The 13,639-nt window shown below is 36.3% G+C and overlaps 1 protein-coding gene and 1 long non-coding RNA gene across 2 annotated transcripts in view; one reads left to right on the forward strand and one right to left on the reverse strand.

The window, feature by feature from the left end:
* Positions 1 to 6,296: 6,296 nt before the first annotated feature.
* On the reverse strand, positions 6,297 to 7,550 carry LBX1 (ladybird homeobox 1). Its single transcript, XM_075215167.1, has 2 exons — positions 7,188 to 7,550; positions 6,297 to 6,766 (listed from the first exon to the last, which is right to left on the reverse strand). Exons 1-2 carry the CDS (start codon positions 7,510 to 7,512, stop codon positions 6,297 to 6,299), a joined length of 795 nt encoding a protein of 264 aa, XP_075071268.1. The 5' UTR covers positions 7,513 to 7,550.
* Positions 7,551 to 8,987: 1,437 nt separating this feature from the next.
* Positions 8,988 to 13,639, forward strand: part of LOC142160229 (uncharacterized) — a 63,826-nt gene continuing 59,174 nt past the window's right edge. Inside the window, exons 1-2 of the long non-coding RNA XR_012693106.1 lie at positions 8,988 to 9,052; positions 10,393 to 10,465. This is a non-coding gene — a long non-coding RNA (uncharacterized LOC142160229). The remainder of the gene's footprint in view (positions 9,053 to 10,392; positions 10,466 to 13,639) is intronic.

The raw sequence follows: 13,639 nt of genomic DNA on the forward strand, positions 1-13,639 counted from the left end.
GTGACACAGAAGGAATAGGAAAGTGTGAAGGAGGTGAGCAGTCTAGATTAGGAGGAGAGCTGGTAAGTTTTGATGATGAAATGAGTTTTGAGAGAAGTGAAAAACCTGATTATAAAAGGAAGTGAGCTTCAGAGAAGAGCAGTAAGGAACAAGTTTTGGAGGTGGGATTGAGAGGAGGTACTGAGGATGAGAGGAGGTACTGAGGATGAGAGGAGGAACTGAGGATGAGAGGAGGTACTGAGGATGAGAGGAGATACTGATGATGAGAGGAGGTACTGAGGATGAGAGGAGGTACTGAGAATGAGAGGAGGAACTGAGGATGAGAGGAGGTACTGAGGATGAGAGGAGGTACTGAGGATGAGAGGAGATACTGATGATGAGAGGAGGTACTGAGGATGAGAGGAGGTACTGAGGATGAGAGGAAGTACTGAGGATGAGAGGAGGTACTGAGGATGACAGGAGGTACTGAGGATGACAGGAGGTACTGAGGATAAGAGGAGGTACTGAGGATGAGAGGAGGTACTGAGGATGAGAGGAGGAAATGAGGATGAGAGGAGGTACTGAGGAGGAAATGAGGTACTGAGGATGACAGGAGGTACTAAGGATGAGAGGAGGTACTGAGGATGAGAGGAGGTACTGAAGATGAGAGGAGGTACTGAGGATGACAGGAGGTACTGAGAATGAGAGGAGGTACTGAGGATAAGAGTAGGTACTGAAGATGAGAGGAGGAACTGAGGATGAGAGGAGGAACTAAGGATGAGAGGAGGTGGTCATTGGAAGGACGCAGAGGGCAGGTTGGAGTGTGTAGGGAGATGGGACTGGAGATGTAGGGTGGGAGCATTGACTGAGGGCTTTATAGGTGAGGGTAAGGAGTTGGGACTGGGATAGATAGATAGATAGATAGATAGATAGATAGATAGATAGATAGATAGATAATATACATATATATATATATATATATATATATATATATATTTGTTTTTATTTATTTATTCCATAGCTATCACATTTCTATATGTAGATAATATAAACTTGCAATGATATAAACTTATTGAGAGGTTTTTGTTTTTTTTAAATATGCACAGTTTGGCAAGCATATATGTAGGAATTTTGCTGAGAGAACTTAAGGGAACATATTGATCTATAGTGTGAGATCATCGTAACAGAACAGTATGTAATGTGGGTAAGCTCTTTCCACTTGAATGAATTGGCAAAACAATTCTAAGACCTTGTGTATAAAGCCCTTCACTAGATAAAGGGGTGTGAATCTTACTAAGTATTTCTCAAACTGATATCTTATTTTAAGCAGTTTATTTACAAGATAATGTAATGCAAGCTGAGACCTTTAATCTGAAAATATGGCAATTAAATAACATCCTTTCAATCATAACATTAAATTAAAAATGCTCCACAAAGTCTCCCAACAGCCAAAGGGGGAAATATGTATTATATATTCACTTATATGGTCATGAGAAGGTCAACTATGCTGCATTAAAAGGCAAACACTAATATGATCACATCCATTTAAACATAATCTATATCAAATATAGAATCCATAGTGAATTAATATAATGTAATACATCCACTGGTGTAAGGTGTTTCTAGAGTGGCACATAATAAGCTTAATATGCCAAAGATATTTTCTACAAATAAGGGCACTTATTTAATATCAGTTATTGGAGGCTGCGCACATTACACACACATACATGCGTACACACAGTGTATATGTGCGTGTATATATACATATCTATCTATATATATATATATATATATATATATATATATATGTACATACACAGTATATCTATCTGAATTCCTGATATGAATGTGAATATGACAGATAAGTACTTCATCAGCAGCAGCAGCAACAGCTATTTATATAGCGCTACTAATTCCGCAGTGTTGTACAGAGAACTCACTCACATCAGTCCCTGCCCCATTGGAGCTTACAGTCTAAATTCTCTAACATACACACACTTGAGGTATATTTGGGTATTTTATATGGACAGAATGTCCCTGATAATAATAATAATAACATGAATAATCTCTACTGAGATAAATCTATCCAGTTTTCGATGAATCAGCAGTTGCGATCTGTCTGGGGGGAGATATATTTTTAAGCAATTAGTCCCCACTAGTGTCTTGTTATGCAATACAGATAGTACCATAACACATTTTAAATATTTACATATAAAAGGATCCATTTTGATATATGCCAGCAGATGTAAAAGTAACATCACGTAACCCCGACATCTGGTTTAATACACCAACCATATCGGTTCATGATGTCACCTTTAAGCGTGTGGTAAATGGGGGGGGCATGAATATGCAGTGGGGCTGAGTGATTGGATGTGTTGGGAAGGGATGTAGAAATGTAATGTGATCATTGCAGCCCCATCCAGGATTCAGAAGAGAGAAGAGAACTCCCCTTCCAGCAGGGACTCATGCATCAAACTTCAATTTTCCGGACGATTGAATTAGTGATTTTTTTTCTCCTGAACTAAAATACACTTAAGTCTTTGGGATTAATTACTACGTTCTGGTCCCTCAGACTGTAGTATTACTTATCGTTGCCACGTTTGACATCCTCCCTGACACCTCATAAAATAAGGAACTGAATTCCACTGACTCAACCTGCAGAAGCCCCGTTGGATCATTCAGAGACGGGGGGTACACTACTTTGGGGAGGGTTTGATAAGTGAACAAGGTAAAACAAGGGCCGCATGTCACCTTCCAGGTAGACTGTGGGAGGAAAACAGTAGCGTGCAAGATCTAGCAGTGGCTGCATTTATACACCTACTATATACATTAAACCATGGATGTGTGTAAAGAGCAAAAAAAAGAAGTAGTAGAGACAGAGACAGGAGCTAGACACTGACTTCCAGGATGGAAACAAACGGGCATTTGTGTACTGGGTATTATGCCAACACTTAAGTGTTTACTTGGCAAGACTCTCTAGACATCCCGTAATGCCAGAGGTAATCTTATACATTTATGAGTCTCAAATCCCAATGCAAATGCTGAACATGCTACGCGCCAGGGATGAGTTAAGATCTGAAGCAGAGATACATTCACATCACTGAGCTTAAACACTGGAACACCTGCTTGTTACATACACTGCACGTTTATATGTGCTCTAGAACTTAGTCCCAACCCACAGCCCCACAAACCTCAGCTATTGCACCAGACAGGCAGAAATTTAATTACAAGTGCACTCTTGGGTCGTCCACATGGGTAGACTTTATGATCCACCAGAATAAATGCATGCTTGGCGCATTAAACTCTACTGACATGGCAATCTGATCAATACTGGGAAATCTTCAGATGTCTGGCAAATCAGTCTCATTTCTCCCCATCTTACTCCATACAACACAAATCGATTGTATATAAAGTGAAAAGGGTGTCTCACCAAGAACATTTCTATGTATCGACTGTTCTGTCAACCGGTGAAGCTTCTGTCCAAATATCAAGGGTGTTTGCGTACATTAGCATTAGGGTTAGACGTGGGAACCATGCACTGTGGCGTACATATATAGAAATATAAATATATATATATATATATATATATATATATATATATATATATATATATATATATTATAATACAGCGAGCTATCTTTTATTGAACTTTAAATCTTAAAGGGACACTAGTTCTATTTCAACTAGCCTGAAAACCTCACTGCAAATATGATTTGAAGTACAACGTAGGAGTACAAGAGGTATTGTGTCAATATCAGCAGTAATATTTGTCCCAATATCTAATTGGTAAATTACTGTAGATTTAAGCGGTGGTAGCATTACTTATACATTACATACAAATAATTTGTCACGAGCAATTGGCATGCTTTGCATTTCTATGCAGCCTTATATCAAACATTTATTTGCACCATGCCCGAAACCTGCTTAACAGATAGTACCGTTTTGTTTTGTTTTTTTGCTGAATGGATATTTTGCCAGCCTTTGCCACGTGTGGTAAACTTCACTGCCCTCTTTGTATGATCCATTCAACCATTTATCTCTCAGCACATTTCAGACAAAAGCTCTAACCCAAATTAACTCTACTCCTTTCTCCCTTTCTACTCTTTTGACTCCATTGAATTGTAGTGTTTTCAGCCTCATTAAACCCCTCTAAAACAAAGGGATAAAAGCAAAAGAGGGAGAGAAAATAAAAGGAAAAGAAAACAAATAAAAAAGACTTTAACTAGATCCTTGCATAACTGTCACAGTGGATAACATTTACGAGTTGCCTATTTAGCATAAAACACTTAAGTTGAAGATTGAAGGCTGTGTAGGGAGAGAGAAAAAAAAACATCTTATCTGGACAAAAGTCAAACCTATCATTCCCACCCCAAAAAAAGGGAGAGCCGTGTTCACCAAGACAGAGAGAGGGGGTAAAGTGGATTTCATTGTAATTCATAGACTTGCTCAGAATGCCAGTAAACACAGAATTGCACAGATGCCCTTCGTGAAGAGAGAGCGATGTATTCATTATTGCTTTTGTAAAGTGGAGTTAAACAGTCTCAAGGAGGGTTAACCCAATCCATCAAATTGTCTAAAAATTGTGAAGAAAATTCAGAAACCATATGGCCTCCAAACGCTCTTCTCTTTTACTATGAAGGGCCACGCTTGTCTCAGCATTGAGAGCTGCAGGAGGCTGTGCACGGACCATTGTCACTTGTCACATCAGGGAAGGAGACTCATTTGTCCCCAGTTTTCATGCTTTACGCTAAAATTATAGCCCCATCCATTTTCAAAGAGAGAGAGAGAGAGATTTATATAGCCTCGGAGAAACTGGCCCAAAACTCAATGTTTTTTTAGACCGTTCTCCCCCCTCCTTTTTCACTCCGCCAGATTTGAGCTTCTCACATAAATTTTGCAAAGAAAAGCAAAACATGGGTTGTTGGGTCAAAAAGGCAAGACACACTTTGGAAATAAAATCACCATTATACTAAGTTTTAAGCTCAAAATGCTCAGATAGGGTAGATGTTGCCGTATGCAGCACGTTGATGGCACACGTAGGTGCTGATTATCGCTATTTAAAGGAATGTCCACATGTGGAACAGAAGGGGAATGTTATAGAACTTAGCATACCTTATAAGCGTTTTATTCCTTTCAATCATTGATATAGTTTAGCAAATTAAAAACCGTATTTAGTTATCTACACTGCAATAAATTATGCAATCTTATGATAAATATATAGACAATCAGTAATATATATATATATATATATATATATATATATATATATATATACACATATATATATATATATATCTGTGTGTGTGTGTGTGTGTGTGTGTGTGTGTGTGTGTGTGTGTGTGTGTGTGTGTGTGTGTGGCAGAGATACGATGTACATTTGAAATATTATTAAAATGTAATTTATTTTTATTGGATTTGAAAAAAAAAATCTCTGTACAATTTCAAAATAAAGTAAACAAACCAGCTTTGCTTCTGGTGCTTAAACTTAAATAGCAGGCCTTTACAATGTTCTTTTTTACAATTCTAACAAACCTTTTGTACATTTAATATTTATAGAACTTTTTTTTCTGTAGTATTATTTTATTGTATTTCATTGTATCATGCAAATTTTTAGAAACAAGTAAAAAATAATTCTCTCGACCTCCTCCGTATTAATATTATGAAAGGTAGGAATTTTTTTTTTAAAAAAAAAAAGAACAAGAGAAAAAAATAAGTGATAAAATATAAATTGTAAATGGTATAGCGAGATAGAAATGACATTCAAAGAAAATGTATTTTGAGATTAGAAAATGACATCCACTGGCAAATGCCATGTAGTGACATCAAAAATAAACTCCAATAAAAAGAAAATAGCGATATAAAGAAAGCCCCCAAAAAATCGTGCATTTTTATATGCAATAGAATCATGACAATAACTAGCAGATAAATTGAAAAGAGTTAAATTGTTGTGTCGCAAAATACTCATTGGGATTTATCCAGAGCTACGTGATGTGTAAATTATTTATAGATTAAAAATCAAAGCTTAAAAAAATATGTTTAAATATTTGTACAGAAGCCATACACAATTGCACCATTCCAAAAAATAATAATAATAATTAAAAAATAAAGAAAGAAAGAAAGAAAACTACCTGATCGGGCAGCCGTAGTAATGCAAGTCTTTTTTTTATATTACTTATTGCTTTAATTGAAAAGAAACTGCCTTGGGTGTAAGGTATGATTTAGTTTTGAGATATGTTTTATGAAACAAGCGCAGCACACAAACACTGTCCATACTTGCTTTCATTTAAGTCTTTTTGTGTGTTTTAGATTTAAAAAAGTCAGTCATCTACGTCTATCTCCACGTCTTCTTCATCTTCTGAGCACTCTTTGCTTGTGTGATCTGTAAGAGGGGATGAAGGTGACAACTGGAGGTGGCTGTCTAATACTCGATGCGGGGACCTGGATCTACTTTTAACACTGCCTATAGATTCTGAGTCCTCCAGCTCTGATATTGTAAGCACGGCTTCCACTGAGGATGGGCTGAGTTTTTTGGTTGACTCCACGTCTTGTTTCATTTCTTCCAGGTCTCTTTTCAGCTTGGCTCTGCGGTTTTGAAACCAGGTGATTACCTGGGCATTGGTTAGTCCCAATTGCTGTGCGATTTGGTCTCTATCCGCCGGGGACAAATATTTCTGGTATAAAAATCGTTTTTCGAGCTCATAGATCTGGTGGTTTGTAAAAGCTGTTCTTGATTTTCTTCTCTTTTTAGGGGTCTGTCTCTGGCCAAAAATGGTCATCCCATCTCGTCCTGAAAGTAGAAAATTACGCCGTCAGTATTTGAAATATGCTGCTGGAATAGAACCCTGAAGAACGCTTTAAACCGCTATAATATGCCTCTATTTATCATTATTATTATTATTATAATACTGTATGTTTAAAAATAGTCAAAAGTATATTAGAACTCATTTTTATCAAAGTCTACATGTAAACTACCTAAAAAAAATAACAATGTTCAATATTATTATTGTTAATCCTAGTTTAACAATAAAATAGTTGAACCGTGTTTTTTTTTTCGCTTTGAAAAATATTATAATATTTATTTTTATTAGTTGTAGAAAAATAAATTTCATTTAAAAAAAAAATCTAGGATAATACAGGCAATAATCTTTAATATTCTTGTGGCTTTTAGATTTGACTCAGTAAGAAGATAAAAAAAATTTGCACCCTACCTTCAGCAGCTTGCAGGACACTGACTTCCAGACCCTTGAAGGTTTTGCTGGCCAGTTCTTCCAGGGCACAGAGGGGTGAAGTTTGGGAGAGAAGAGCTCTGCTGGACAGAGGTAACCCCGCAGGAGGGGGTTTCTCAGAAGTGGACAGTAGGTGAGCTGTTCCACAAATTGTGTAACTTCTCCTGACTGAGGGTTTATTCAGGATGTCCTCAATGCTGAAGGGAGTCAGTGGCTTGTTAGAATTTGCGGGAGGTGGCAAATGGTCCAAAGCGTTTCTTCTCCTCTCTTCCGCAGAAGATGATTTCGCTTCTTCCTTTGAAGTCATTTTGAGCTTCACAAAGACGAGCGCCTCTCCAAATAAAAAGTTCTCTCCAGTAGTCCAAGGTCTCTCCTTTCTGTCTTCTTAAAGGCGTGCGAGGCAGACTGCAAGGTTAAAATGAATTTAAACGGGGGGAGGGAGTTCAAATGAGCAGTTAAGGATTCCACAACCGTGATTCGAAGATTACTTTTTTGCACTATTGTCCAAGAATCTCTCTTGCTGATTATAATCTACCCTCTTCCTTCTTGAGTCAGTTCAGACTACTTCCAACTAAATTCATCCTTCAACCGGGGAGAGAGACAAAAAAACCTGAGAGACTGATACATTGACTATGGCTAACAAGTTATTGTTGATTGGGATGTAATCAATTATCTCCAATGGCATGTCTCTCTCTCTCTCTCTCGCTGCCTCTTCCTGCCTAATGCAGGCGTTTTCAGGCTGGGAGCTCCATTAATTACCAGGCATGGCTGGTAGGTGGAGCCCAGTTGAATTATAATGCCTAATGCACTTGTCACTTTCTCCCCCCTAACATTTGTTTGGCCATATATATTTTTAAATTACATTACACACAGTACATCCAGCCTTTATTCAATAAGGATAATACGATAGGAATGAAAAACTAAAAAACAGAATGTCTCTTTGTTTTTCTGTATTTATTTTTTCTCATCCTACAAAATAGAGAGATGATTTTATCGCTACCATCGCTCAAAAAAGAAGGACATAATTGCGGATGGCAGGTAAGACAATGGTTCGCCTAATATATATATATATATATATATATATATATATACACACATTTATATAGGTGTGTGCCTATATATATATATATATATATATATATATATATATATAGCTGCGCTTGCAGTTCTTAAAATAATTTAATATGTTATCTTTATTACGTTGGTTTTACTTATATGTCCAGCGCTGTGTTTTAAATGTGTGTAGATTATGCATTTGTGTATTTTTGTATTGTCGCATCATGGCGATCTTGACTATATTGCATTGGTGGTGATATTAAAACCTTAGGGTCCCTGAAGCATATTTCAGTATTAATTTCCTTGCTTTACTTAACTGCTAAACTTCTTTTACTAGTCTATTTGTAATGTGTTGTTGTTATTATCGGAATTATTCATATTTTTTACTTTTGTCAGCGGTATTTTATGTATGTATTAAGCAGAGCTGGGGAGATAATGCTTCTCAATATTTGTTATTTCAAACTATACATTTCAATGGCTTTAAAACTCCAGATACTTCCGATGTGGTTATCAAGTATAAAATGTAAGCGAATTATTGCTGTGTCCATGCCCTGACATGGGATTCTTAGAGCAGCGAGAGAAGCATTGAGTGGCTTCAGATAGACAGACAGACGGACGGACAGACAGGCGGGAGTGTATATAATCCCAGTGCCCCTCTCTGAGCACCGTGAGACTTATAAATCCCGCTTCGTTCCAGAGTCTGCAAAATAACTCCTCATCTGATACAAAATATTGGATCTCATTAAAGCCATCGTATATCTTGTAAAAACACACATAGGATGGAGACTACAGTAAGTAAGAAAGGCCTGGGCTTCGGATATGACTCGCATCTCTTGAACTATTTATTTATGTTTCAATAGAATGAGACAGAAGAACCGAATCACAAACTGAATCAGTTAGAGCTATTTTTAGTAATAATCGCGATATTTTTAGGGTGCCCGCTTAAAAATGGTGGGTAATTTAAATCGGTGTGACATTTGTTGGCATTAATATTTCTCCTCCTGTCCTCAAGCAACAGCAAAACTGTACACCTACAGACACACACACAACTATATAGAGCATTGTTACACAGGAACACACACACACACACACACATATATATATATATATATATAAATATATATATATATATATATATATATATATATATATATATATATATATATATATATATATTATTTTATCCTCCCTGATTCCTTGGGGTGAAATATCCAGCAGAGGCAACTGGCTCCATCTCTTAAAGGGGCCTGCGCCTCTTTTAGCACGTTAGTGACTGTTGTGTTTTGTTTACCACGCTGTAATGGTGTTGTCAGAATGAAGGCTTAAGGGATAGATATGGAGGAGTACATTGTGGCCGCTCTATGATGCCATGGGTTTCATCTAATTGGCGGTGTAATGATTGGTATCTTCTAATGGTCTACCCCTCCTTTTAAATCTTCTGGTTTTATAATGAAGGTTTTGATGGCGTTTATGAGTAGAGCTTTTCTGAATATATGAGTTTATGATCAGCACTAAATTACTAATTTCACTCCCCTTTTCCACTGATACTTGTAAAAATATATGTGTTAAGTGTCCAGGTAAAAACAATTTACAACGGACGCCATAAATTTCTGTGTCCTTATTTTTATTAAAAGTAGCTGGATTTTCGGTCTGAATAAAATATCGTTATTACATGTCTATTTGTGTGTTCAGCCATTTCTCATAACCAGAGGGAATCTAAATATACCCCTAGGTCTAGATTATAAAACATATAGTACATTTTATTTTATCTGCAATTCTTCATTATAGTGTGCTAGGCGATTTTGACTCTTGCAATTTTTCTGTTGGTGGATTAATTATCCACCTTCACAGGGACAAGAGAATAATTATATGCATTTCACTCCTTTCCCTACTTGAGCTCCTATCTGGCTGTCCCAGTAAGTGGAGGTAGGTGTGTATTATGCCTTCTAGTCACGTGGAGCTATCTGACCAATGCACTTTCTCCATTTCTCTTTGGCAATCTATGGATAAAAGAATAACAGCAAACAGGGAAAGTTTGAACTTGGTAACAAATAGTGAGGTTGTACAGACTGACTGCTGCTAGGGAGGGTCATTATTAATGTTTGTGTTTTACCTTTAATTACTTACACAGGTATTGGCCAGACACAGAAGAAGGCATCATTGTAATGAGTGACAGGAGCAGAAGGGAAGCAGGAGAATAGGAGGTAACTCTTAGTAAGAAGTGATATAACAACTGTATCTAGTATTCTTTAGCTGGTCATCTCTATGAAATAAACACAAACGCTAAGGTCTTATACTATGACCTTATACTATGACCTACTTCGAAAGTTATAGCATCTAAAGTACCCAAGTTTGATCATGACATCTTCAAAGCAATTACATAAATATGTGTCACTTATATTAATTTTTTCTGTATGTCTCATAGGTAATTAAAAGACACAAGTACACTCACAGATAAAGTTACTTTTCTTAGGGAAACAGAGGTGGATACTTGACTACCATGTTATGAAGAAAGATCATGTCAATGTTTATAAAAAGGCGATGGTGTTCTTCCCTATTTCTGATAAACTAACAAGCCTTATTGAGATTCTTCTAACGTAAGACTCGTGTTTCTGTATTTTACTCAGCAATCATTCTTGTCACATGGTAAAAATAATCTAAAAGAATGTTTACTTTAATATATACAGGTAAACACATTTTGGATTGTTGCATTATTGCAAATACCCATTCAAAAACATCACAATTGAGTTATTGGGTTGTTGTTTTGTGAGAAAATCAAGGCATCAGTTTATAATTAGCACCTTTCAATGCGTTAGATGACGTTCTCCTCCTGGTGCACACATGACGTAGTGGCAGATTTCACGGTCTGTGACGTCACTGGGCGGAGTCTATTTTTGAGTACATAAGGACAGCTAGACAGGCAGGTCAGGAAAGTAGAGTAAATGATCTTTACCCTAAAAATGCTTGGATAATTGCCACAGTCTTGACAAGATCGGTTCTCTGGTGAAGGTCATCTAGAGGGGAAGTAATGCGTGATTTCTCAAAGCATTTTTGGGGGTTTAATGGGTATCCTTATTTTTATAGTGCATCTTTTTTCGTGAAAATTATATTTGCATGTTGGTTTAGAATGGAGAAGCACTTGAATATAAAGCGGTATTAAGTGATCATTTAGCTTAGAATCATTATCATTTAGGTTTACACAGTAAAAAGAGCTCAAAGGTCTAGTGCTCAGTCCTAGCCTTTTAACATGTGTCACCGAATTAACTGCCATGATATATTTATTTTTGCCCAAGACTCGTAAATTCACAGACATAAAATAATTTCCGGGCTAATATACACTACAAATCCCCAGATTAATGAAAATAACGATACAGATTGAGATCAGCGGTTGATATGCTCCTAAGCATTAAGGACTCTACTTGCAGCGTTTCAAAACAAAGAAAGGGGGGCACTTTAAATCTGCCATGTGGGCAAACACAATCAATACTCGAGAAGCCAATATCAGTTCAAACATTAACACATTACCTACCCATTAACTAAAAATATAACGATTATTACATACGCTGTAGAACGGTGTGGGGGCGAGGGTTCTGACCGAACTATATTCTGTAGTGAATGTATCAATTCCATTGAAAGCATTAAAGTATTTACAAAAATGTTACACATGTAATTTGAAACATCTCTCTGGTTTTTACACCACATACATTAGCAAATGCAGATTAGCAATAATTTGATTCACTGTTTTGTGCCAAAGTTAGTGTGTGTGTGTGTGTGTGTGTGTGTGTGTGTGTGTGTGTTATACAGAAACATCTGCCTGAAATGACAGTGCAGTATTATGAAGAAATGTAGGTGTTCATTACAGTATTCATTACAAGTTTCTAATACAATAGTACATGTCATGCTACCTATGTAATCTATAATATCTATAATACATTTTGTATTTCTAAGAGAAGCACTTTTATCAATAATGTTTACTGTTTGGATTTTCTTCATTTCATTTATCAGTGGCGTTGTGTGCAAACGATAAGTGATGGACAGATTCAGCAGAAATTCTAGTAGTTTAAAAAGGTTCACTCTGCCATAATAGCTTCAGGAATTTGAAAGGGAAACTTACTACATATATTTATTTAGGATTTCTTTTAAAGACTCGGTTGTGTCTATTCTTATTAGTCTGGTTACCCAGTACTTGGGTTCCTACAACATCATGCTAGCCAGCCCAGGCAGGTTGGTGCATGAACTGATTCTAATTATTTAGGAAGGTCAATGCTGCAATTTTGTACATTAAAATGTATAGTTCTGTCACACTAATGACATTGAACTGTCATTTAAAAACAGAAAAACATTAAATATATAAAGTATGTATGTGTAATGTAATCCTAAATTATTTAATCCAACAACGTTAAAGTCACGTATTGCGATACAGGAAAATAAGCAGAAGTTTACCTTAGGATTGAAGTTGGGGGGTCGAGCAGGTCTCCCAGTACATTGCTACCTGGTCAACAACCTTAAGAGCTGATTGACTACTTCTCCACTTAGATATAGGCAGCAAGAGCTAAATATAGACTGCGCATTTTGCAGTCTAGCTATATTTCATGTTGGGTCGAAGGAGAAGAGTCGAAATGTGGCAACTTTGCTAATTGATCAAAACTTTTCTACAAAATATTTTACATTAAATTGAAATTCACTCACTTTGTTTCTAATTCGTTTCACCAAATGACCAGATGGGTTTTAAATATTTGATGTTTTTTTTTACTGCTTTATGGTTAAAGTAAACCACATTTGAATGCTGTTTAAAATGATATATATTTCTAAAGCTCAAACTCTCCGTCCTACTAGCTCAGACTCATCTCTGCAACAGAACATGGGAGGCTGCCAGTTATCATTCAAAGATGTCAGAGTAGCTTCTAAATAGAACGTGATTAACACTTAAATCTGTAGTGAATGTAAGTTCTGTTTTTCTACCATAAGGCAGCACAACAATAATAAAATTATTTTCAAAACAAAAATGGGTCTTCATTATCTAGTATTTTTTTTATAGCGCCTACCTTACTATTAATATGTTCCAAACACCTGAAAAAGTTGAACCTACTTTTATTATGCAATACCAAGTATTTGCTGTAGGCTTTTATGTAATCAAAATGTAATGATATAAGGATGAGTAGACTGTTATTTTTTTATTTCTGTAAACAAATATATTTGTATCTCGATTTTCTAGGCAGGACACTATCTGTGACATACAAGAAATAGTAAGGATATCAATAGCTAACTGATAAGTGTCAAACGCTCCGGTCTGAGTCATTAAGGAGAGCAAAGCATAAAAAAGAGTAACTTTGAACCTGGGCAAAACCATGTTGCATTGGAAGGGGAGGTAAATTTAA

The sequence above is a fragment of the Mixophyes fleayi genome, chromosome 6, assembly GCF_038048845.1.
Source record: "Mixophyes fleayi isolate aMixFle1 chromosome 6, aMixFle1.hap1, whole genome shotgun sequence".
NCBI lineage: Eukaryota > Metazoa > Chordata > Amphibia > Anura > Limnodynastidae > Mixophyes > Mixophyes fleayi.